Below are 22,812 nucleotides of genomic sequence, written 5' to 3' on the forward strand. Positions count from 1 at the left end.
ACATTTACAGAAAAACAAAAACACCCCAAAAAAAAAGGCTGAAGACTCTAACCTGAAAATTCAGTTTTATAAAATACATTTTAAAATAAATCCATATAGAAAACAGTTATTTTAAATTACGGTAATATTTAGGAAATATTCGAATCATAAATATATATGCATTTAGTATTTGTTTGGTATTTTTCTTATGATAACGTTTGTAACAGAACTGTATGCTTGAGATTAAAAATGAAATTTTTTTTTAATTAAATAAATAATTTACTTGTCTACACCTGATTCTGTAGAAAGCATACGAATTGTCATTTTTGGGGTTTTAAAAATTCACATATAATTTACTAGATAATAGTTTACCTAACAGCCTGGCAAAAAAAAACAAAAAAAAAACATGGGATGTGTGCCTCAAATGCTTTACGGGACACCAAAGCTTACCACATGAGTGTGAGTGATGCCATCACAAAGAAAAACACACTTAAGAAAAATAATCAAATTTTCTATTTATTCCTTGGAGGAACTGTTGAAAAGAGCAGCCGAACAGTCCAAAGCTGAAATTACATGTGGAAACGTAAACAAGGCACAGAACGTTCACTGATATTTTTATGAGAATTACAAAGTAACATGAACAGAAGAGACAGATGCTGGGTCTTCATCAGTAAGGCATTAAACGGCACGGGACAAATGCATGTTAAATACTGGTTGCAATGAACTAAACTGAATCTGAAATACTGAACCCATAGTTTTAGTCTGGCTCACATCAATTCCACTTTCTTCTCCGCATCGATTCTGATAATTATAAATAATAAAAAAGAAACCGAAGCTGTCACTCGCACATTAGTGGGGAAGAGCATCATTGGCTGCAAAATTTCATTGGTCGTTGGTGTGGGACGAGTGTTCTGATTGGATGTGCATGTGGGTCGTGTGATTGGCTGTGGTTTTGAGAGCGTGTGCTGTCATTGGCTGTAGCTGTGGGATGAATGTCCGTGAGTGACCGCCTGGACGGCCTGTTCAGGAACCAGACTGGGGTCTGAGAGGATTGATGTGGAGGTGCTGAGCAGACGGAGGGAACTCAAAACAGCTGAAGAGAAACAGAGACAAGACAAGGTAGAAGTATTACAATCAAACTGATATTACCTGGTAGATCCGACTCGATTTCTGATTGGATAAGCAGGTTCTGCTGCATTACTGATAAGTTGTGCAACTAATTTATAACTAAGCGGAAGAATCATTTATTCGAAATAATCAATTTTTTTTTAAAGAAATTAGTATTTTTATTTATCAAGGATGCATTAAATTGATCAAAAGTGACAGTAAAGACATTTATAATGTTACAAAAGATCTCCATTTCAAATGAATGCTGTTCTTTGGAACTTTCTATTCATCAAAGAATCCTGAAAAACAAAAAAGTATCACAGCTTCCACAAAAATAATCAGCAGCACAACTGTTTCAACAAATCAGTATATTAGAATGATTTCTGAAGGATTTTAACAATATATTCACATAGAAAACACATTTTAAATTGCAATAATGTTTCAGAATATTGCCTAGAATTATTACTTTAGTTATTTTACTGTAGTTTTGATCAAATAAATGCAGCCTCAATGAGCAAAAGTGACTTATTTTAACATCTTATCAAAATTTTACCAAATTTATTTAAAAAATATGATAATTTTATATTAAAAATGTTATATTCTATTTATTTATATAATATTAAAGTATAATTAACGCAGTAAGTTGATCATGATTCTGTTTTGCATCATGCTTAAAAACACCCCTTAACTGTGGTAAAATCATGGTGAAATTGAATATGGTGAAAATACTAATATACCCACACACAAAACAAGAAGGCAGAGAGTGATAAATATGCCAGGACATGGAAAAGTGGTTCTGAAAGTGAGGTCTGAGGGAAGGAAGTGTGAAAGTGAAACAGGAAGCAGTGTTTTCTAGAGAGGTGCTGGTCACTCACTGGGTCTGAGCGCGGGCAGAGAGCAGTGCTGGTCCAGCCAGGACAGAGTGCTGCGACACAGATCATCAACACTGGCTGTGGACACCATCCCGTTAAACGACTCAAACAGCGGCTCGATGATGATGCTGAACTAAGAGAACGGCTGCGGTTCAGGAAAATACGCAGACGTGGAGGCCTTGCATCTTAACAGAATTAAACACGCTACCAGGACAAGCACAGATGTTTTGGATGCTGATATCCACAAAAACACAGGCAAAAACATTTTCATGGACTGACTGATTTTAAAGCTATTTTACTTCCATTACAGACTAGTAGAAAGAAAACATCCAAAATACACATTTAAGTGTTTACTTTATTACACATCATCTATTTGCATCCAAAACTTTAGTTTTTGTTCATAAATAATTAATACAGATTTTCTACAAAATTGTATTCCTAAAAACGGGAAAATTTATTATTCTGGCTATTGACAGTATTTTGTGATTTATGGGGTGCTAAAAAATATCCCAAATCCCTTCCGTAAAAACCTTTGAATTTTGAACCTGTCCTATGTTCAGATTTCACTTCTGGAAATATATGCAAATTAGTGCTTAGTTAATTAAAGGGGTCACATGATGTTGCTAAAAAGAACATGATTTTGTGTATTTGGTGTAATGCGTATACGTGGTTCGAGGTTCAAAAAAACATTATTTTCCACATACTGCACATTATTGTTGCTCCTCTATGCTGAAATGCGTCGATTTTTACGAAGCTCGTCGTTCTGAGAGGTGAGGTGTGCTCTGATTGGCCAGTTATCTAGTGCGTTGTGATTGGCCGAATACCTCAAGTGTGAGACGGAAATGTTATGCCCCTTACCGTATTGTGATGCCGTGAGTGATAACACAAAAACAGTAAAACCCACGATAAACGAGCCATTTGTTACATCCAGTGGGGACATAATTACTGATTATAATGACGCATAAAGTCTTTTTACGCATTGCACCACGTAAACACAACACCATGTCTGCATTTGTGATCGTAGAAACGCCAAACAAGCACTACTCTGCACTGCTCAAAACTTGCGTTTGAAATTCTTTAAATATCGAAACGTACTTACAGGCTGTGAGTCAGAAGCACCAGACTGTCCTTGCGATGTTGGAATTGCCCCACTTTATAGTAAAGTGTTCACAGCCATTCATAGTGTTCACATTGTAGGCTACTCTCCCAGGTTCAGGAAATAGTCCTCCGTAAATTGCGCTGCACACACTCGAATATTTGGGTTGAACTGTTTTGGAACAGTGTTGTAAACACAATAACTGATTTCTAGTCATGTCCTCTTTTGGAAGTACTTTCGCTTTCAGCGCCGGCGGCAGCAACAATACTACAGCCAGAATAAAAATTGTGTCCCCAGTAGACATGTGGAGGCCTGTTTGAATGAGCCGTACAGCTTGTAACACTCCAAAGACAAAGGAAAACATGAAATCGCATCATATGACCCCTTTAAACAATCAAGTTTTTAATCAACTGTAGGAAGTGTGGTGATATCTCTTAGTTCATTTCTTGTACCTAGTCCACCTAGACAGAGACTTTCTCTGTCGGTCAGCAATTTTGTTTCAGATTTGAAACCGCTTCGTAGGATACGATCCAGAACTTCCAGTTCTGTAGCGTCTGAGCTCTCACATACTCTCTGAACTTCTCCCTCATGTGGTCGAAGCGCTGTCGTGTTATTGGGACTCCTGTAGCTGGAAGCTGCTGCTGACACGCACTACATACACACAGTTCAGATACAATCACAATCACACTCATGCATTCATGTAGCCGTCTCTCAGAACATTGTAAAACCGCTCAAACACACTCACTTGATGGCAGAGTTGAGCATGAGGATCTCGTCTCGGAGTCTCTGGGCCTCCTCGTGGAGCTGAGCTCTCTCCTGCTGCATCTTACTGATGTACTCCGCCGTCTTATGCAGCGTCGTGGCCTTACTGATCTGAGACCAGCGGGAATGAGAGCACAGAGGTGGAGGAAGCACGATTGAAGATATTAAATCAGATGAGAAATCTCCCAGACGTTTTCATCTAAAGTAACTTAGAAGCTAAAATCCACAGCTATTATTCTCTTGTGAAAAAGTACTCGTGCATGTTATTTACAATTAAATGAAAATGTATGCTAATTTAAATTTATATTAAATGCAATTAGTTGAACTTAAGAGAGTGCTTTACATCTTCACATGTACTACTACTGTCTTTGAAATATGGTAAAGTTGTACTGCCAAATGTACTGACAAGCATTTATGGTAAACTAAAATACACTTTTATGTCATTTCTATTGAATCTTGTCATTACAGTATTTATTAATATTTTAAATTAGCTTATATTTTTTATATTTGAATTTTTAAGTTTAAGTTAGTATTTTTTGTAATTTTTATTAGTTTTTTCATATTTCTATTAAGAATTTATTTATTTTTATTTCAGTTTTAGAATTTTAGTACTTCAACAATATTAACTATAACATTTATATCCAAGAGTACACTACAGATTAAATTATAATCAAGCACTTTACATGTGCCTTAGTATGTTAATCAACACAAGCATGACAACAATTATTTAAAATTAGTGCTGTCAAACGATTAAGCGCATCCAAAATAAAGGTTTTTATTTACACACACACATATTATACATACATACATGTAGTACTGTGTATATTTATTATGTACTGTATATATATAAATACACATGCATGTACATATTTAAGAAAAATATGTTACATGTATATATTAAATATATATACATATGATATAATTTCTATGAATATAAATAGGTACGTGTTTTCAAAATATATACTGTATGTGTGTGTATTTATATATACATAATAAATATACACAGTACACACACATGTATAATGTAAAGAAAAACGCTTATTTTGGATGCGATTAATCGCACTACTTAAAATGTACTTGAAGAGAGACACTTTCATGACTACGTTTCTTGACACAGTTAAGTGGCCTTTTATTTCATTAATATTATCTACTGCAAGTACAGTTTAAAAAAAAACATCCTTTTGAGATTTGAAGTACACTACATGTGCACATTCAATCCAATGAAGTCTTTTTCTCAAGTGCTGACTGATAGAGTCACTGAAACGAGTGTTACCTTTATACTCGGCTGTGAGCTGAGAGTCGTCACCAGACTGTGTAACGTGTCAAAGCCAAGCTTGATGTTGAACCGTCTCTTCTGCTCGGCTGAAATGTGTGTGATCCGCCGTGTGTCTGTCTGTAAGACAAGACAATATGAGAAGCACAACACACACTGAGCGGGTTATGAAATAATCATGTGCGGATTTGTGTTTTTACTCTTGTGGAATCCATCTTGGCTTGTCCAGGTAACGACTCCGGGCTTTTCTCTGCTGGATTCGTAGGTGAAGCCTGTCCCATGTTTCCTGAAAAACTGACTATAAAAACATTTCAACAAGACATTTCATTACTATTGGAATACAACAGTGCTTGAGTTATTATGTGTGTCATGATATAGTTGTAAATGTAAATATACTGTAACTATAATTTGCTAACAATGTACTCACCCTCAGGCCATCCAACATGTAGATCAGATTGGGAGAAATGTAGCATTACATCACCTGCTCACCAGTGAATGGGTGCCGTCAGAATGAGAGTCCTGCTGATAAAAACATCACAATAATCCACACCACTCCAGTCCATCAGTTAACATCTTGAGAAGACAAAAGCTGTGTTTTTGTAAGAAACAAATCCATCAATCAAACATTTTTAACTTCAAACCGTTGCTTCTAGCCAAAATATGAGTCCATAATCCAGAATCTCCTGTTGTCTCTCACATCAAACTCCAGCCACATATTTGTTTTGAGCTGTTCTGGACTGTTTTGTCTTGTAAATAGTGCTTGATCTGTGCAGATTTCTCTCCTGATTCAGAATAGATCATTTTTTTCACTGGAGAAAGCAGTATTATGAATTATGGACTTGTATTTTAGCTGGAAGCAACAGTTTGAAGTTAAAAACACCTTAATGAAGGATTTGTTTTTTACAAGCATGCATCTTTTTGCTTTACAAAATGTTAACTGATGGACTGGAGTGGCGTGGATTATTGTGATGTTTTCATTAGACTCTCATTCTGACGGCACCCATTCACTGCAGAGCATCCATTGCTGAGACACTGATGCAGAGACACATTTCTACAAACCTGATGAAGAAACAAACTCATCCTAATCTTAGATGGCCTGAGAGGGAGTAAATCTTTAGCAAATTATCGTTTTTGGGTAAACTATTCCTATAAAACCACACAGATCAACACACCTGTTAAACTGGTCCTGTCACTTGTGTGCATTTGTACCGGGGAGAGTTTTTCTGTTTTTGGGATGAGAAGCGGCGTTTGTTGCATGAGCAGAGAGGAAATGGTGCTTCCCTGCGAGGTGCCGCTGTGGCTGTGGGTTGACATGGGCGTCTGACAGTGTAAAGGTGACAGTGGTGGGATTGCAGTGGAGGCCCAGGGGGGATTGTGGGACATCTGCGATCCTCCTCGACTGCTGCTCTTTGGCTGTCATGGTGAATAATTAAGTAATTATTAATTAATAATTAAGATGTTTTTGAAAGAAGTTCTGCTCACCAAAGTTGCATTTATTTGATCAAAAATACAGTAACTGAAATATTATTAGTCTAAAATAGCTGTTTTCTATTTTAAAATGTAATTTATTTCTTTGATGGCAAAGCTGAATTTTCAGCATTGTTACTTTAGTCTGGATAAATGTCTGTCAGCGTGCTTATATAATTGTCACTTGTTTTACAGCGTGTGCTGCAGATATTAGATTTTGCTATGAGGAGAGCTTACCGGAGAGATGGGTGACGATGGTCTGTGGCCTTTTAACCCTGCAGAAGGAACGTCAAAACTCGATGGTTTTCCTAGAAAGTTTTTTAAAATGTTAAAGAATGATGTTAAATAATCAGATTATTTAGAAAAAGGGTAACACTTTAGAATAAGATTCCATTTATTAACATTAGTTAATGTATTAACTAACATGAACAAACAATGAACAATGCATTTATTACACTATTTATTAAACTTTGTTAATGTTAGTTAATGAAAATACAGTTGATCATTGTTTACTCATGTTAGTACATTAACTAATGTTAACAAACACAACTTGTGAATTTAATAATGCATCAGTAAATGCTGAAATTAACATTAACTAAGATTAATAAATGCTGTAGAAGTATTGTTCATTCTTAGTTCATGTTTAGTTCATAGAAAAAGTTTATAAAAACAGTGGCCCTTCAGGACCGAGTCTGGTGACCCCTGATCTAACATCTACATACGCTCTTGAGATCTGGAAGAGAGCAGATTGGCCAGGCAGCTCGTCTGAGTGGGCGGGGTTGTAGATGAAGTCATCACCCTGGGAACCAATTGGGCTCCTCCTATCTTTTGTTTGTGCTTCCCCCCGCCAGTGGCCACGCCCACCTGCTGCGGCACAGAGAAGCTGTGAGAGGCACAGGGGGAAGGCAGAGACGGGGTCAGCGTCATGGGCTGGTAGCTCAAAGACATGCAGGTGGCAGGAGGAAACATCTCGGCCATGCTGGAGTATCCGTGCTGGGCGTCCAGCGGCAGGGCACTCGTGGCAGAGCCAGTGTGGGTGATGACCGTGGACGTGGCAGCTGCGCAGGTCCGTGATTGGCCGGATGAATATCTGTGTCGGAGGCAGGCTGATGGGTAAGGGCTTTCCTGTGCCATGACACCCGGCATCTCAGTGTCGTGACCGCTGAAGGACGTCTGCGGACCGTACGGGACCAGACCAGACGAGAGGTTCAGAGAGTGATGGAAGTCACTGATGTATTCTGAGTGACCTTTGAACTTGGGCTCTGAGGTTTCACCACTGGGGTTGAAGGTCAAGTCGGGGTCGATGGTCTGGTGAGGATAACTGGGTCCAGGTAGGTTTACAGATGAGGACGGCTGAGATAAACTTTCAGCTGAGAGAGGAGGCTAAAAATTTAAATTGAAAAAAAGTGAAATTATGTGACAGTTTTTGACATACATTTGGAAAAAATGCATTAAATTTATGTGAGGTAAATAGTCCAAAACACGACAAACATTTTAAATAAAACAAATGATTTTATTATATATTAAATATAATTAATTTAAATTTTAAATTAGTTTGATTTTTATTTATTTATTTTACTTTAAACATTTTGATGTTGAAATATGAAATGTGCTTATAACCATACTATTAATTATAATGTAATACAATATATTATTATTTATTTATTTTATTTGAAACATTTTATGTTGAAGGTGTACTATGCCTATGATTATACAAACAATAATTATAAGATATTCATCTTATTTTATGCATTTTACTGTTGGAGTGTGTGCTGTGCTTATAATAACCATGCAAATAATTAGAATGTAATATTATATAATATAAATATAATACAATTATTTTATTTTAATGAAATGTGTACTATGCCTATAATAACCATGCAAATAATAATAGCATAGCATAGAATAGAATAGAATAATTATCATGGCACACATTTCTACATAAAAATTTTGGAAATAAAATACATTTATAAAATTTTATATACGTATATAAATAATAAATACATTTTAATATAATAACAAACATTAACATTAAAATAATGAAGTATTATTTAATGTTCAGAATGAATCAGCTCATTTGTAGGGTGATTCTGCTAAAAATGAAACTCTGGAATATGTACAATGGCAGACGGGGGAAGTGTTTGAGAAAACAGTCATGTTTACAGCTTTGTTTGGTGACATTAGTGGCACTTTGCAATTACACACTTTGTTTAAACCATGAATGAGTGCTGTACCTGTGTCAGCAGAGATCCTGTGTGTATCATCTGACTGGTGCCGGCAGAGGAAGCAGCTGAAGGAAACGTCACGCTAGACGAACTCTCAAAGAAGCTGCAGTCTGAATAACCCACGTGCTCCGTCGGCTGCCCGCGGAAACTCATGAAAATGTCTAGAAAGCAAAGAGAATTAAGTTATTTCTTAGCAAGTAGGTGAGAGGGACTCACATGTTCTTCAGACGTATCCTGAAAATTGCAATGGCTTAAAAATGACTTCTAATGGCTCAGAAGAAACGTCAACTGCCATACGAACATGAATCGGCAAATCTTAAGTCTCCACTACAAGCAAGCGCCCATGCAGCATGGTTTAGTCTCTCACAGTATCTAAACTATTCCTCTGGACCTGCCAAACCCACATGCAACCAATCAGACTGCCTTCTGGGAAAGGTATTTTCCACCTCAGCTGATACGTGCTTCATGTGGCCATGCAATACCAGACCTTAATGTTTCAGTCACATGCACGCTTCAATAGAGTGAATTTACATTATAGTAAGAACACTTACCACTGTGATGCTACTGAGCAGAATATATAAATAAAGCTAAGAACATTTACAGATCAAATGTGGACGCTCACGTGATCTGTGTTGATATCTGTGAGAAACCTGGCATTGCCACAATGAATGAGTCCAGAGCCTCGTGACCGAGTCCTGCCAGCTGAACACAGCAAACACTGCCAGGAACATGACAGTCATATGCTGGTGCACTAGAGTCCATTAGCGAGGCCCTGATCGTAGTTTAGATTATTATTGCTGAGCATCATATTTGATACATCAGGCTTTGAGAATATGGAGGAAAAACTGCTCAGTTTAATTCAGATGCCCAAACTGAGCAAAAATATGCAATTTGGTGCAGATGATGATATTTATATGGACAAAATGTGATGAAATTCTAACACTTATAAGATAGATAAATTAGATCTTTATAACATTATAGCATTTACTTATAAATATTAATGCTGTCAAACAATTAATCGTGATTAATCACTTCCAAAATAAAAGTTTTTGTTTACTTAATATATGTGTGTACTGTGTATATTTATTATGTATATATAAATACACACACACACATGCATGTATATATTTAAGAACAATATATGTTTATATTTTAAATATATTTATATCTCATATAAATGAATATAAATATATACATATAAATATTTTCTAAATATATACTGTATGTGTCCGACCTCTGTCGTGTGTTCCTGCCACTTGTTTCCATATTTGGTTTGTTTCCTGTCCTTGTTTAGCGTGATTATTAGTTAATTCTTGTCCAGCTGTGTTTGTCTCATTATCTATGATTATCCTGTGTTCAGTTTCGTGTCGTCTGGTCTACTCGTTACTCCCTGGTGTTCATTTGAGTTTACTGCTGTGTGCACCGTGACAGTATGTGTATATACACAGTACACACACATATATTATGTAAACAAACACTTTTATTTTGGATGCGATTAATCACGATTAATCGTTTGACAGCACTAAAAAAGCTTTTTTGAATGCAAATACACCTGCGTATTCTTGACACTGACAGAAGATAAATCAGTACACAAATGGAGGGAGCTGAACGGTGCTGCTGTCCTAAAGTAAACTCATCCCTACAAATGACTCACTCTTCAGGGCTGATCACATCCTGTCTGACTTCCACTCTTCAGTCATTGACTCTTTACCCTCTAAACGACCCTGTCGCAAATGCCCTTAGAGGAAATCCCAGATATGCCACAAAGGGGTTAGACTCATTCATTGCCCTCTAGACACCCCAAAATTGAAGCACAGGCAGATTGTTGGGCCGGCTTCACTAAAGCTTGCGCAAATTAACTTCTGAACTTCCTTATAGCTCCTCAAAGTTATCCAATACTTCTTATCAACTAAGTATCTATTCATAAACTCATCACATATTTATTTTTACCATTCTTAAGGTTCTTCAGGTTTTTCCAAATAATATTAATTCTTAACAATTAATCAATCATTATATATACAGTATGTTTATAAATATCCATCAATAAATTAATATTGAAAAATTAATTTAACAAATAATCATTATATCATATAACATTGTTATACAAAATATTTAATTGCTATATTCAATTTAAATTATATTATATTCAATTTAATATATAAATATTGTTCACAAATATTAATTCATATATTGATACTGAAATATTGAAACAAGAATATTTTATATTAATGACTATACTTAATTTTACATTAAATTATATTTAAGATTCTTAATAAAGACAGCTAAAACATTTTTCAGAAACACTAAACATTAATAATATATATATATATATATATATATATATATATATATGTGTGTGTGTGTGTGTGTGTGTGTGTGTGTGTGTGTATGAATATAATGTAATAATGACTATATTTAATTTATATTTACATTATATTTTTATTAACATTCAAACTTACCATTAAAAATATACAGATAAAACATTGTTCATAAACATTAAATCAATATATTGATTGAAAAAATATTGAACATTTTTATATTAATTATATCCATGACTATATTGAATTTGAATTCTATTTATTATTAACATTCAAGCTACAGACATTTTTTTTTTCAAAAATACTGATCAATATATTATTGAAAATTAATGAAAAATTGTATAATATTTATATTAATGATTATATTTATTAACATTCAAAATGCTGTTAAATCATTGTTCATAAATATTAAATCAACATATTAGTGTTGAAAAATGATTTACCTTTTTTATATCATTCCGTTACATTAATGACTATATTTAATTTAATTACATTTCATATTAGCGTTCCAACTATAGTAAGAAGGTGTAAATGTATGCCTCCCTTTTCATACCACTCTTCTTTATAATCAAGTGCATCCAAGGCACCAGGACCAGAGTGCAGAGCAGCACACAGCATATAAAACAATTTAGTTTGAGTTATAAAGCCGAGCAATGTGAGTATAATAAAGAGTGATACGAAGAGTTCATTAAACTCACCCGGTATGTCCATCAGGTCATCCAAGTTGGGCTGTAATGGGGTCAAGCCGGGCTGGATCATATCTGCATTACTGGTGTACGCTGAGACCACAGGAGTGAAATATACTGTAAGGATGTGTGTGTTTAACACTGCTCTGTTTGGAGCATTTATTCTTTTAAAGTTCCTTGTTTTAGGGTGTGGTGTCCTTCCTGGATATATTTTATGAACTCATGTGACTAAATCTCTAAAGTCATCTCTTATTTATGAAATCCTAAATGAAAATACTTTAAGGCAGGGGAGGCATTAAATGTCACTGAAAGATGCATATTATATTGCAATCTTGTTAAATCAGCCAAATATCTTTTCAAGATCAATATATAGTGACCACAGAATTATTTTTACTGAGACTCACAAAGCTGATCTTGCATTAGAGCTTAAAAGAACAGATCATCCAATAATAATAATTCTCTCATAATTTAATTACATGTCATTTCAAAGCTTACTTTTTTCTGTGGGAAATAAAATTAGATTGTATTTTTATATGATTATATGTTTTTCATATGAGAATGCAGATAATGTTCATGTGCTGTAAGGCTCCAAAAAGGTCATGTTTTATGAAGTTAAATTTAAGACTTATTAGGACCTTAACTAGAAAAGTTAAGGAAAATGAAGTTGTCTAAATGTAAATGTGTAGGACACAGAAAATGAGTTGTATTAGCAACACTTCAAAGTTTGAAAATTCACGTCTTATTTTCTCAGAAACTGAAATAAAGGGAGTTTATGGTTAAAACCAACAAATATCTGCCAACAGGCTCAGAAAAGCTTGTTTAAAAGAAAAAAGTTTGTATACCCTATTGACAGATGTTTTAAGCATAAATTAATTTTGCATCTCAATAAATGTATCTTGATTTAAGAACGTTTAAATATTTGCATTGGAAGACTACTGAGGAAGATATTCTTTTTTATTTCCAGTGCATGCAATATTTAATGACATGACTTTATGAATGTAAGACTTGATGCTCCAATTTTTAAAACCTACAAAAATCCTGAAAATCAGTCCATAAAACATCTGTGCCTTTGCATATTTCAAAATTAGCACAATGTGAATCATTACAAGCCATGCACCAATAACTGTTGGCATCAGTGATGTTAAACCTGGTACATCGCATCTTGAAGGGCCAATACAAACTGATTTTCTGGGTTTGGAATGACATGAAGGTGAGTAAATGATTTTTGGATGAACTGTCCCTCTATGGACTCACTGTTTTGGCGGTCTCCACTCCAGGGACTGGGTTTCTGGGTCATGGTGAACAGCGTGTCTGAGATATCTGACAGGAAGCAATCCAAGTCAAACATGTGTACTTCCTCTGATGCCGCCTCAGGCTCTGGATAGATCTGACTGGTCCATTTCTCCAGCCCCGTCCTGCTGATAGGACACTGTGGAGAACGGCAAAAAGACACATGATTAAAGGAATCGTTCGCTCATACATAAATGTAATACTCAATGTAAGAGGTTTGATCACATCACTAACACTAAATAGTAATATGATGCTTTCATTAACAAACACCATTAATAAAGGTTCCTACATATGACCACAAGGCAGGCCATGTTTACAACCACAAGCACAAACTATTTATGTAACATCGAACTGTAGCTCAGACCATTTCTTACAATGTCAATTGCATTTATATTTTAAAATCGGTAGATGCTGCAAAGGCTTATTCATGCACAAAACAATCTGCATGTCATTTCTGCAGTCATTTTCTGTCTGAAGCCTTGAGGAAATGTATTGAAAATCCTGTTGAGAAAATAAATAGTTTTCTGTTTACACTCAGAGCAAGAAATGAGAAGGAAAACAAGATGCAGAGAATATATTTTTAAACATGAAAATGCACTGCAAAAAAAAAAGAAAAGGTAGATCAGGACTTGATTTAATCCACTGGGAGTTAATTAACTAAACAGCTAGTTATTTTTTTGTAAACAACGAAAAAAAAAAAATGTTTACAGGGGATTGTAGCAAAACACTGTCACAGTCGAGCAAAACAATTGCCAGAAAAAAGCAGTATAATAATAAACAAAATAATAATAGAAATGCACAATAAAACGACATAAAATAATATAAAAGTGTACGAGTACAAGGCAGACAAAAATATCTGTGTTCAGATAAAACCATAAAATCACATTTGTCACCATGAAATGGAAATGAACAATTTTTTTTCCAGAATATTGCAGTGTTTATTATAATATATCCTTGCATATCATTTTATTTTAATTTGTGTGCCCTCATAATCTTTTACCAAAAACATTCCCTCCCCTCCAGCAGAGTAACGCTTATTAAAACTGAAACCATAACAGAATATTTTCATTACTTGAAAAACAATAAAAACAAAAAAAGTTAACTAATTTTAATTCAGCTAGTTGTCAAGGCGACATTTCTCATTTCAGTTTAGTTTTTACTTTAAGTAAAACTAAAACTTAATTAAAAACAGACATTTATACAATGTAGACATTAAAAAACCTAATGAAAAATTAAATAAAATAATTCAAAATATTAACAAGAAATTATAACAGTATATCAATAATACTAAAATAACACTGCCCTCCAGTAAACTATCGCTCACATGATATGAGCAGTTAGAAAATGACCAGGATACAATGATCCAATCCATTTCCAGTGGACAAAATCAAGTCCTGCCCTACAGTTTTTTCTCTTTTGAGAAGCTGTTTTACATTTTGATGAAAGATTTTTTTCCTTTGGAAGGTCAAGCACTGATGAATTGTTTAACAATAAAACCAGAAACGTGCATTAAAAAGCAAAAGTAGCTGATTTTGGTTCAGTTACACACACAAACACTCAGATCTGACATTCTACTCACGGCTTTTATTGGAAAAATCCCAAGTGCATCTGTTTTACTTGGAGAGCTGCTGTCTTGCTGATTTTCCTACTCTGCGAGGACTGATGCTCGGCACGGGCCGCATATTTATAGGAATACCCACAATCAAGACAGCAGCGGCAATGATTACGTCTTTCCTGAAAACTACCTACGTTCTGTTTTCCACTTTCTTTTTTCTTACGCACAAAGGTGGCAAATTATAGTATTGGTGCTAGAGCGCATTTGTGAGCAGAAATGATGTGTGTACGTGGGCCTCGGTGCTTACGTGCGAGGTCTTAATGACAGCAGTTTAACGCAAATGTGTAAAAGACAGGAACCCCCTGCCCGATCCCATTATGTTTTCATTTCTGTCTTTTTTTTTCCAGGTTTCTCCGTATCATCTCTTTTGTTCCTGACCCAGTTCCTGCAGTCACACTCACGTGTGGAGGACGAGAGCAAACTCACTGCCTCCTGCTGGCACACTGCAGCTCAGCACCAGGCAAACCGGGACAAGCCGTCCTATCTGTAGATATGACTAGGGTCCCTGCTTCAAAGTGCATCTGTGGGATTTCTTCACCTGTTTTGTGATCCAACAGGTGCATCTGATCACTTACAGTGCCCTCCAAAAGTATAGGAACAGTAAAGACAATAGTGCTCTGTTGGCTATGGAGTCAAGACATATACAAATATGAATAGAAAATGAATATGAGACATTTTATTATTAGCCGTTTCAATTTCTATTAGAAAAATCTGGCTGACCCCAAACTTTTGAATGGTAGTGTATGTTGGAAATACCATAGTACAGTTTATAAATATGGTAGTCACTGAATACCAAGCACATGGTACAGTATTATCCAAAAGCATCAGAACTTTTATTTGACTCACATCATCAAAGTAATTCATATCCACAAAGCAGCACATGAATAAGCTGCATTTAAAAGAAGTGCAGCCGATTCACATCTTGCAGTATGTGGGTCAGATTTGATTAAACGCTGTTAAAGTCTGAATGCGTGTTTCTCTGAACAGAAGGGAAGATTAGCACTTTAGTCACCGAAGGCAATCCAATGACTCATTTTCTCATCCGTATGACGCAAATTAATTTGCGTGTTTACGTTTACTCACGTTTTTCATACATAGTGGTTCATTTTAATTTTTCAACCAGCTGAGGAAAGCCAAATGTCAGGGGAGACTAAAATGCACTTGAGCTGTGCAAACATGAACTGAACCGCTAACCTACTAAAGTAAATGCTACAATCTACACCAACTCATCAATGATTTACACCAAGCCATCATCACAGCTGCGTTATGGCCCATAGATATGAAAGAGACCTTCAAAAATGTCTGAATAACTGAAGAAATCTGTGTGAAACAGCAAGAAGAATCCATGATATTAACTTCAAAATTTTGGTTAAACCTTCCAAAACAGACATAATTACCCTTTATTCAGGATTCCCACTCTTTTTGAGCCAAAACTATTTATAGGTCACTCAAATCCTTACAGATCCACAGAATGCTCTTGATTACCGAAGGACGGTTTAGAAATGATTTTCTAGAGATTTCTGGACCAGCCTCCTTTTGTATGCCAGATACCAATATTTCGAGTAAATAAATGTAAGTTTAAATTTAAATTTATATTTATTAGTCAACAAATGTCCTGGTAACATTTATGTATAATGCATTATATATTTTCATTAATAATTGTAACCATTTATTTTTTATTTTTTTTGCTTTGCCATATGTTTTAATGCATTATACTTTCAAGGTGCAAGAATAAATAGATAAGTATTATAACTGTGGATACAATTATTCATGAAATCATGCAATGCATTATAAGGTGCATTACAAGGCATGCTTACTAGTGGGCAGGTTTTACTCTACACAAACAATCCCAAAAATCAAATACTTCATCAGAAAGAAAAATGTTCACTCTAGAAAATCCCATGACTTAGAAAACATATTTTCCACGACCATGGGAACCCTGTTCATAACATTAAAACAATATTTGGCGCTTGATTTAATCACATTAGATTGACTTACTTTTCTTAAAGGAATAGTTCACCCAAAAATGAATGTTTGGATCTCAACAAGAATATATATTTTTTGTGCTTCACGGAAAAAAAGAAGGTCATAGAGGGAGTAAATGATAACAGAATATTCTTTTTTTGGTTTAAATATCTCTTTAAAGGTGAAACGTGTAACTTTTGCACCACTAGCGATTGCACAACCAGACTACTTACTGTCTTAAGGGGTACATTTCTCTGTGATTTTACCTTCTGTAGCATGGAAAGCAGGTCTTTGTTCTTCTGAAGCTAAAAAATAAAACAAAATACATCAGATATAGCAGTGCCGTACAAACCTAATGGATATTACAAAACAAACGGGAACTGACCTTAAAAAACTCTTATCGTATCTTAACAGTGGTTCAGCACCTGAGAATTTTGAGGATAGGGTTTTGTTCCCTTTGCAAGTTTAACTGGGGTCAGCGATTTTACTGGGCCTTTCTGTGAATACTGAACTTTGGGTTCTTGACCCAAAGTTGCTCCTGAAGTTTTGCAACAGTATCTCAACAGAGTGGGGAAGATGTAGTGTCATATTTTACTAGCTCAGGTCTGGTGTTTGCAGGAACAAAATCGCATAAAATTTCATATTATAACCCAAAGATCTTCATTTCAGGAAGTAATGGGTGCAGTTCAGAAATCATTTAAACCTTTTCATGCTGTGCCGACCAGTAAAGATATCTATAACCATGACAGTGATTTGATGTACTTTGATGAATCTACATTTTACGGTGGGATTATTGTGGTGATAAATCAATATATCAAACCATATTTTGCAATTCGCTTGGCCACTTAACAGAAATGTTTGTACCAAATCTACTGAGAGCTTTGATGAAGTACTTTCTGTTGTCAAATACTTTAGTGAATAATAAGTAAATATTGTGTCATTGACTATTCTGCAATTTTATGTTTATCATGTGCTGTACTATTTATATTGGTCATTTATCACTTTCTGTGATATTTTGTTTATTATGAGAAATTTGTTTAATAATGAGAATGAAATATACAGTATACATTACAGTGCAAAAGTTTGGAAGCAGTAAGTTTTTATAAATAATATAATAAAATGATAATATAATAATAAAAATCAGTATATTAGAATGATTTCTGAAAGATCATGTGACACTGAAGACTGGAGTAATGATGCTGAAAATACTGCTTCGATCACAGGAATAAATTACATTTTACAATATGTTACAACAGAAAACAATGTTTTGAAATTGTAAAAATATTTCACAATATTGCTGTTTTTATTGTATTTTAATCAAATAAATGCAGCCTTGGTGAGACTTCTTTCAAAAACATTTAAAACAAATCTTACCAAGCCCAAACTTTTGAATGGTAGTGTATCTGTGACTGTCCAAAATGTGTTCTGGGCATATAATACACAACTATGTCCCATTATATTTGGTCAGTTACTCACTCTTTTCTTATAGTAAATCCTCCATTTGTGATATTCCTTAATCACCACCTCTATCCGTCTCTTCCAGTAGCTTCCCTCCAAAACAATCGCCTGTAAACACCATAAATAAACACATTAGGCACAGCAGGTGATGCCTTACATCTGCCAAACATCAAAATCTTCTCTTCTAAATTGAAGTGAATTTATCGATTCATTGATGAATTCAGGTCTGTCTTTGAGATCGGACTCACCTCAGGTTTGCCGTGGGCATCTGCCTCCGAGCCCTCCAGCGGCGTGACAAACCCACACACGGGGTTCTTCCTTTTCTCCACATCTAAAGCGATTTAACATCACATTTCATTTTTGTAGTTCATTTTGCATTTTTTACTAGTCCAGTGGTAGTGTAACCCCCCTTAAGGGATAATGCATGGCTAGCGCATTAAATGATTTTAATGCATGACATGATGGCAAAGAATCTGAGTGCATTAAAATCGTTTAATGCACAGCCAGCCGTGCGTTATCCCGTTTATATACCATGGTCATTTGCAAGCAGTGACAAGTTAAAGCTGCTGATGTTTGCTCATTAGCTCTAGCATTCTGCCCGCTTCAAATCAGACACAGAGGTGAAGAAGTGCGGTAAGATCATAAGGGTCATATGATGCGATTTCATGTTTTTTTCATGTTTTCAAGTTAAGACTCATCCACGGTTTCCTAAAATGCCTCATTCAAACACAATATATATATATATTCTTTATTTACCATGCTGTCATATTTAACGTATTTTATAGGAAATGAACAGCAGCATAATAAGTGCTGTAACAGACCCAAATCATCACTGCTGCATAGTTGCATTTTTTCCAGTTGCCAAATATGTTAATGTAGTGATTACGTCCATTTCTGGCGCTACGGCATTTCTGCACGGTGTCTGAGATGTTAGCATGTCTTTAATAAGATCGGTCACAAACATGATCCCTGCACGATCTAATGTGTAGCGTCTTATTATTAACTCACTGTCATGCACCTTCTTCATGTTTCGTCCATTTTCTCCGCTGCTAAAGAAACTCTTAAGCCCCTTAAAAGTCCTCGTCCGTACTCCTAACAATTTTGGACCTTAAGACCTCTTTTAAGGGTTAAGATGCTTTCTGAATGACTTTTTTCTTTACTAGGATCTTTAATTTTAAGAGGAAAGATTTTTCTTAGAATTGTGTTACTAGGAGCAACTCTCAGCACTAAGATTTTTCATGAATATGGGCCCAGATCTAAGAAACACTTTTACATGAGAAATGCAATAACCTGTGTGTAACAGACTAGAAATGAGATCAGGAGACTCACACTGAATGAACCAGGCCCTCCAAATGCCATTATTCAGCCGGATTTTATCCCTCCACAACAACCTCAAGCCTTTGAAAGACTTCCACTTTGGAGACACAATCTTTCCACTGAGGAGAAACACAAACACCACTTCAATCAACATTAGATGTCATTTCATTTGCAAAATAAATATAAACAACATAAATGAACTGAAATGTGCATTAAACTACTTTGTTTGAGACTAAGACACATGGGTCTTGATGATATTGCAGGACAATGGCGAAATCTTCCCTTTTCACCCTGCTGGCTCTATATAAGCATGCTTTTCTCCATCCAGCACGCACTCTGAACTGTGTTTGCAGTTGGAATAATTTCATCAGTCTAATGCAGCGACACAGCTGCCCATCAGCACATATTCTGACCACACTTTACACCATTTGCTGATGGCTCTAGTGCACTTAACCTCTAAAAACAAGAGACAAGTGACCTGAGAGTGCTGTGTTCATTCTGTTGCTACGAGTCCGGTGAGAATGATTGCTAAAATGTGGGATATGACAACAAACCCTTACAAATAAACAACACTCAGGCTGGAAAAAAAATTAATAAAATGCCTGTTCCTCCTTCCTGTATATGCCACTACTAGGATACACATAAGTGCAGGCGTGTAGTAAAACAACAAAAGGATGGCAGCGATAAAATATTTACTTCCAAAACATTACTGCCAGCCGAACAACTTTTACGTTAATACTTTAAAAATGTAATAACACTTTAACAGTTATATGATGGTGGTTAATAGTCACATGAAATGTAGAAAATCTTTAATTTTAAAATTTACATTTTTATGATTTAATTAAACTCCCAACAGTTTCTTCACAAACCCCCATATTTTTTAAATATAGCTGAATAATGGTAACATGAAATGCAGATGAACAAATAAAATATTTGATGTCTTAAGTGTTTTAATTTGATTTTGAATATATTCATTTTCATTTTACATTTGAATAATTCTAATTAAACTTCCTGCAAACACGGTTTAATATTTAGGGTTAAAGGTTTGTTCAAATATAAATCAATATTGTGATGCTCTCTGTAACAACAGAGTGTTTTTATGGCACAATAACAACAGTCATATGTGGTGATACGAGCAGATGTTCTTGACAAATAGCCTTTCTATGCTGACATGATTCCTGGTCTCAGTTGACGTCAGGTGATTGGTGTGCCATAAATTACTACTGCTGACTCACGGCCAAAGTCATACTGAGGTTGCATCAGAAGCTAGTGCACAGAAGGTCTTTTGACAAGTTTCGTCTGGTGTTATCATGAGCATATGGAAACAGCAAAGAATATTGCATGCTTTAAGTAAATGCAACACTGCAAATCCTTAAAGATAACTTTAAGGAATTACTTTAACGTTAACACCAGAATAGAATCAAAACACTTTCCACATGGGCTCAAAGCTTTTAATGGCCCAATATAATTACAAACCAATAAAGGCTTAAAGCAGGATTACCTAAATGTCTCAATATAGTAAATAAAACATTAAAGATATACTTTTAGCAGGTGAGAGAGCTAAAAACATGTTGTGTGTGTGTTTTGGAGAAAGGGTTCCTCTACCCTTGTTATTCTGTAACTCTCACCTCGTTTGTCTTCCAACTGCTATCAAAGTCCAAATGAGTTTTTTTTTAAACTCGGTCAAGGATTTCACAGCTGTTTCGAAAGCAAGACTGAATTTAGAAGAGTTCAGTTTCTCTCACACCCACTTCTTACTGTGGTGACATTTTACTAACTTGCATTTATAATTGTTCAAATTGTTTAATATATTATAATGCTTATAAGAATAAGTAGTACATAAAACCAGAGCTAAAAAACTTTTTAATAGCATTTTATAATTCTCTTTACAGAGCCATAACAGGTCTGCTGAAATAAAGGATTTGCTCACATTGTGTAAATATGTTCAAATGTATCTGTACTCTACTTGTTTTATATAACAATAAATCACTGCCATAAGGCAAATTTCCCTTACAACATAAATTACAGTGTATGCATGTTGTACTTTATCATAGTGAGGTAAACTGAAGTTAAATTGTAACTATTTTATATCAGTTTTACACACTGCCAGGTGAATTATAATTAAAATATAAGTTGTATGCACTTATATAGTGAGGTCAATTTTGAGTTAAATTAAATTAAATTATCTGTAGTTTAATTATTCCTAAAAATACACTCTAATGAGGTTAATTTCACTTAAAATATTTAAGTTATCAGCACTTAAACTGATATTATAGTAATGTAAACATTTCACATATAAATTCAACTGCAGTTTTTTTCTGTAACGACTTATATTAACGTACAATTGAGGTAAAATGGAAGTTAAATAGTGAATTATCTGGTTTTATAATAACATAAACACTGTAATGTGGTTATATATACTTAAATTGCTTTATACAGTAACGTATACATTTCAGTGAGGTATACGTTCAATTTTAGTAATTTATCTTTAATCGTTTTACTGTGTTTTTAACTGCTTTATAGTGTGTAAACATTACAGTGAGGTGAATTTGACTTAAATGTTTAGCTGTTTTATAGTTTTGTAAATTGCAGCGAGGAGCAAGTTTAGCTGTAGTAATTTATCTGTAACGCATTGATGTAAAATTACAGTTAAATTGTAATTAATTTGTAGTGCAACTCTTTTATGAATGTAAACACTGCCATACTACCATCAGGTGAATTATTATTATTTTAATAAATTACACAGTTATGTAAACACTGCTGTGGGCTATGTTCAGAGTAATTTAACTGTTTTTTGAATGTGTACTTTATAGTGAAGCAGAGATCAGAGTTAAATACCTGTACGCCAGTGTCATGCACTCAAACAGGCGCGTGAGAGTGGGGTCAATGCTCAGCCGCCTGGAACTCAATGGACCGAAGCTGTAGGTCTGGCAGTCCGGTTTATTAACGCTGTCAAAGTCATTATAAAGAGCCGCGCTTCTCCTCCTGACAGAGTCGCTGTGCGGCGAGGACACCATGAAGTGCCCGCTGTGGATCACCTGAGTCCGCCGGACTGATCCGGATCCCGCTCCGGCGTCCACACTGGGCAAGTGCTCATCCGGATCCGAATCCGATTCTGAATCCGGTCCGATCTGGTTGGGCTCTGAGGTTTCTGAGTACTCTGCCTTTGCCATCGCCGCCGATCTAGTGCTGTCACGCTGCTCACATGCAGCCATCTGAAGAAGCGCACTTCACTCTGTACTCCACTGCATACTTAGTATGCAGCTGCAGGTCAAAGATCAAGCGTGATAAAATGATCAAAACTCACTGATTAAAACGCTGCATTGTGCAGTTTCAAACTCTTGACAGCCTGAGGCGGTCTAAACTCGAGCACAATTATGTA

At 35.3% G+C, this 22,812-nt stretch overlaps 1 protein-coding gene across 2 annotated transcripts; it reads right to left on the reverse strand.

The window, feature by feature from the left end:
• Nucleotides 1-477: 477 nt before the first annotated feature.
• Nucleotides 478-22,674, reverse strand: LOC306871502 (carbohydrate-responsive element-binding protein-like). Of its 2 annotated transcripts, none has more exons than XM_079419497.1 (17): nt 22,269-22,674; nt 19,443-19,549; nt 18,362-18,444; nt 18,132-18,221; nt 16,922-16,960; nt 13,040-13,214; nt 11,798-11,878; nt 8,791-8,942; nt 7,279-7,939; nt 6,794-6,864; nt 6,262-6,502; nt 5,290-5,387; nt 5,090-5,209; nt 3,800-3,927; nt 3,582-3,705; nt 1,962-2,091; nt 478-1,072 (listed from the first exon to the last, which is right to left on the reverse strand). In XM_079419497.1, the coding sequence occupies exons 1-17, from the start codon at nt 22,643-22,645 to the stop codon at nt 948-950; spliced, it is 2,802 nt and encodes a 933-aa protein (XP_079275623.1). In that variant the 5' UTR covers nt 22,646-22,674; the 3' UTR covers nt 478-947. The 2 variants fall into 2 exon arrangements, with proteins under 2 accessions (XP_079275623.1, XP_079275624.1); XM_079419498.1 differs by having other exon boundaries at nt 823-1,072; nt 6,794-6,831.
• Nucleotides 22,675-22,812: the final 138 nt, after the last annotated feature.

Source organism: Barbus barbus (assembly GCF_936440315.1).
Source record: "Barbus barbus genome assembly, chromosome: 6".
Classification (NCBI taxonomy): domain Eukaryota; kingdom Metazoa; phylum Chordata; class Actinopteri; order Cypriniformes; family Cyprinidae; genus Barbus; species Barbus barbus.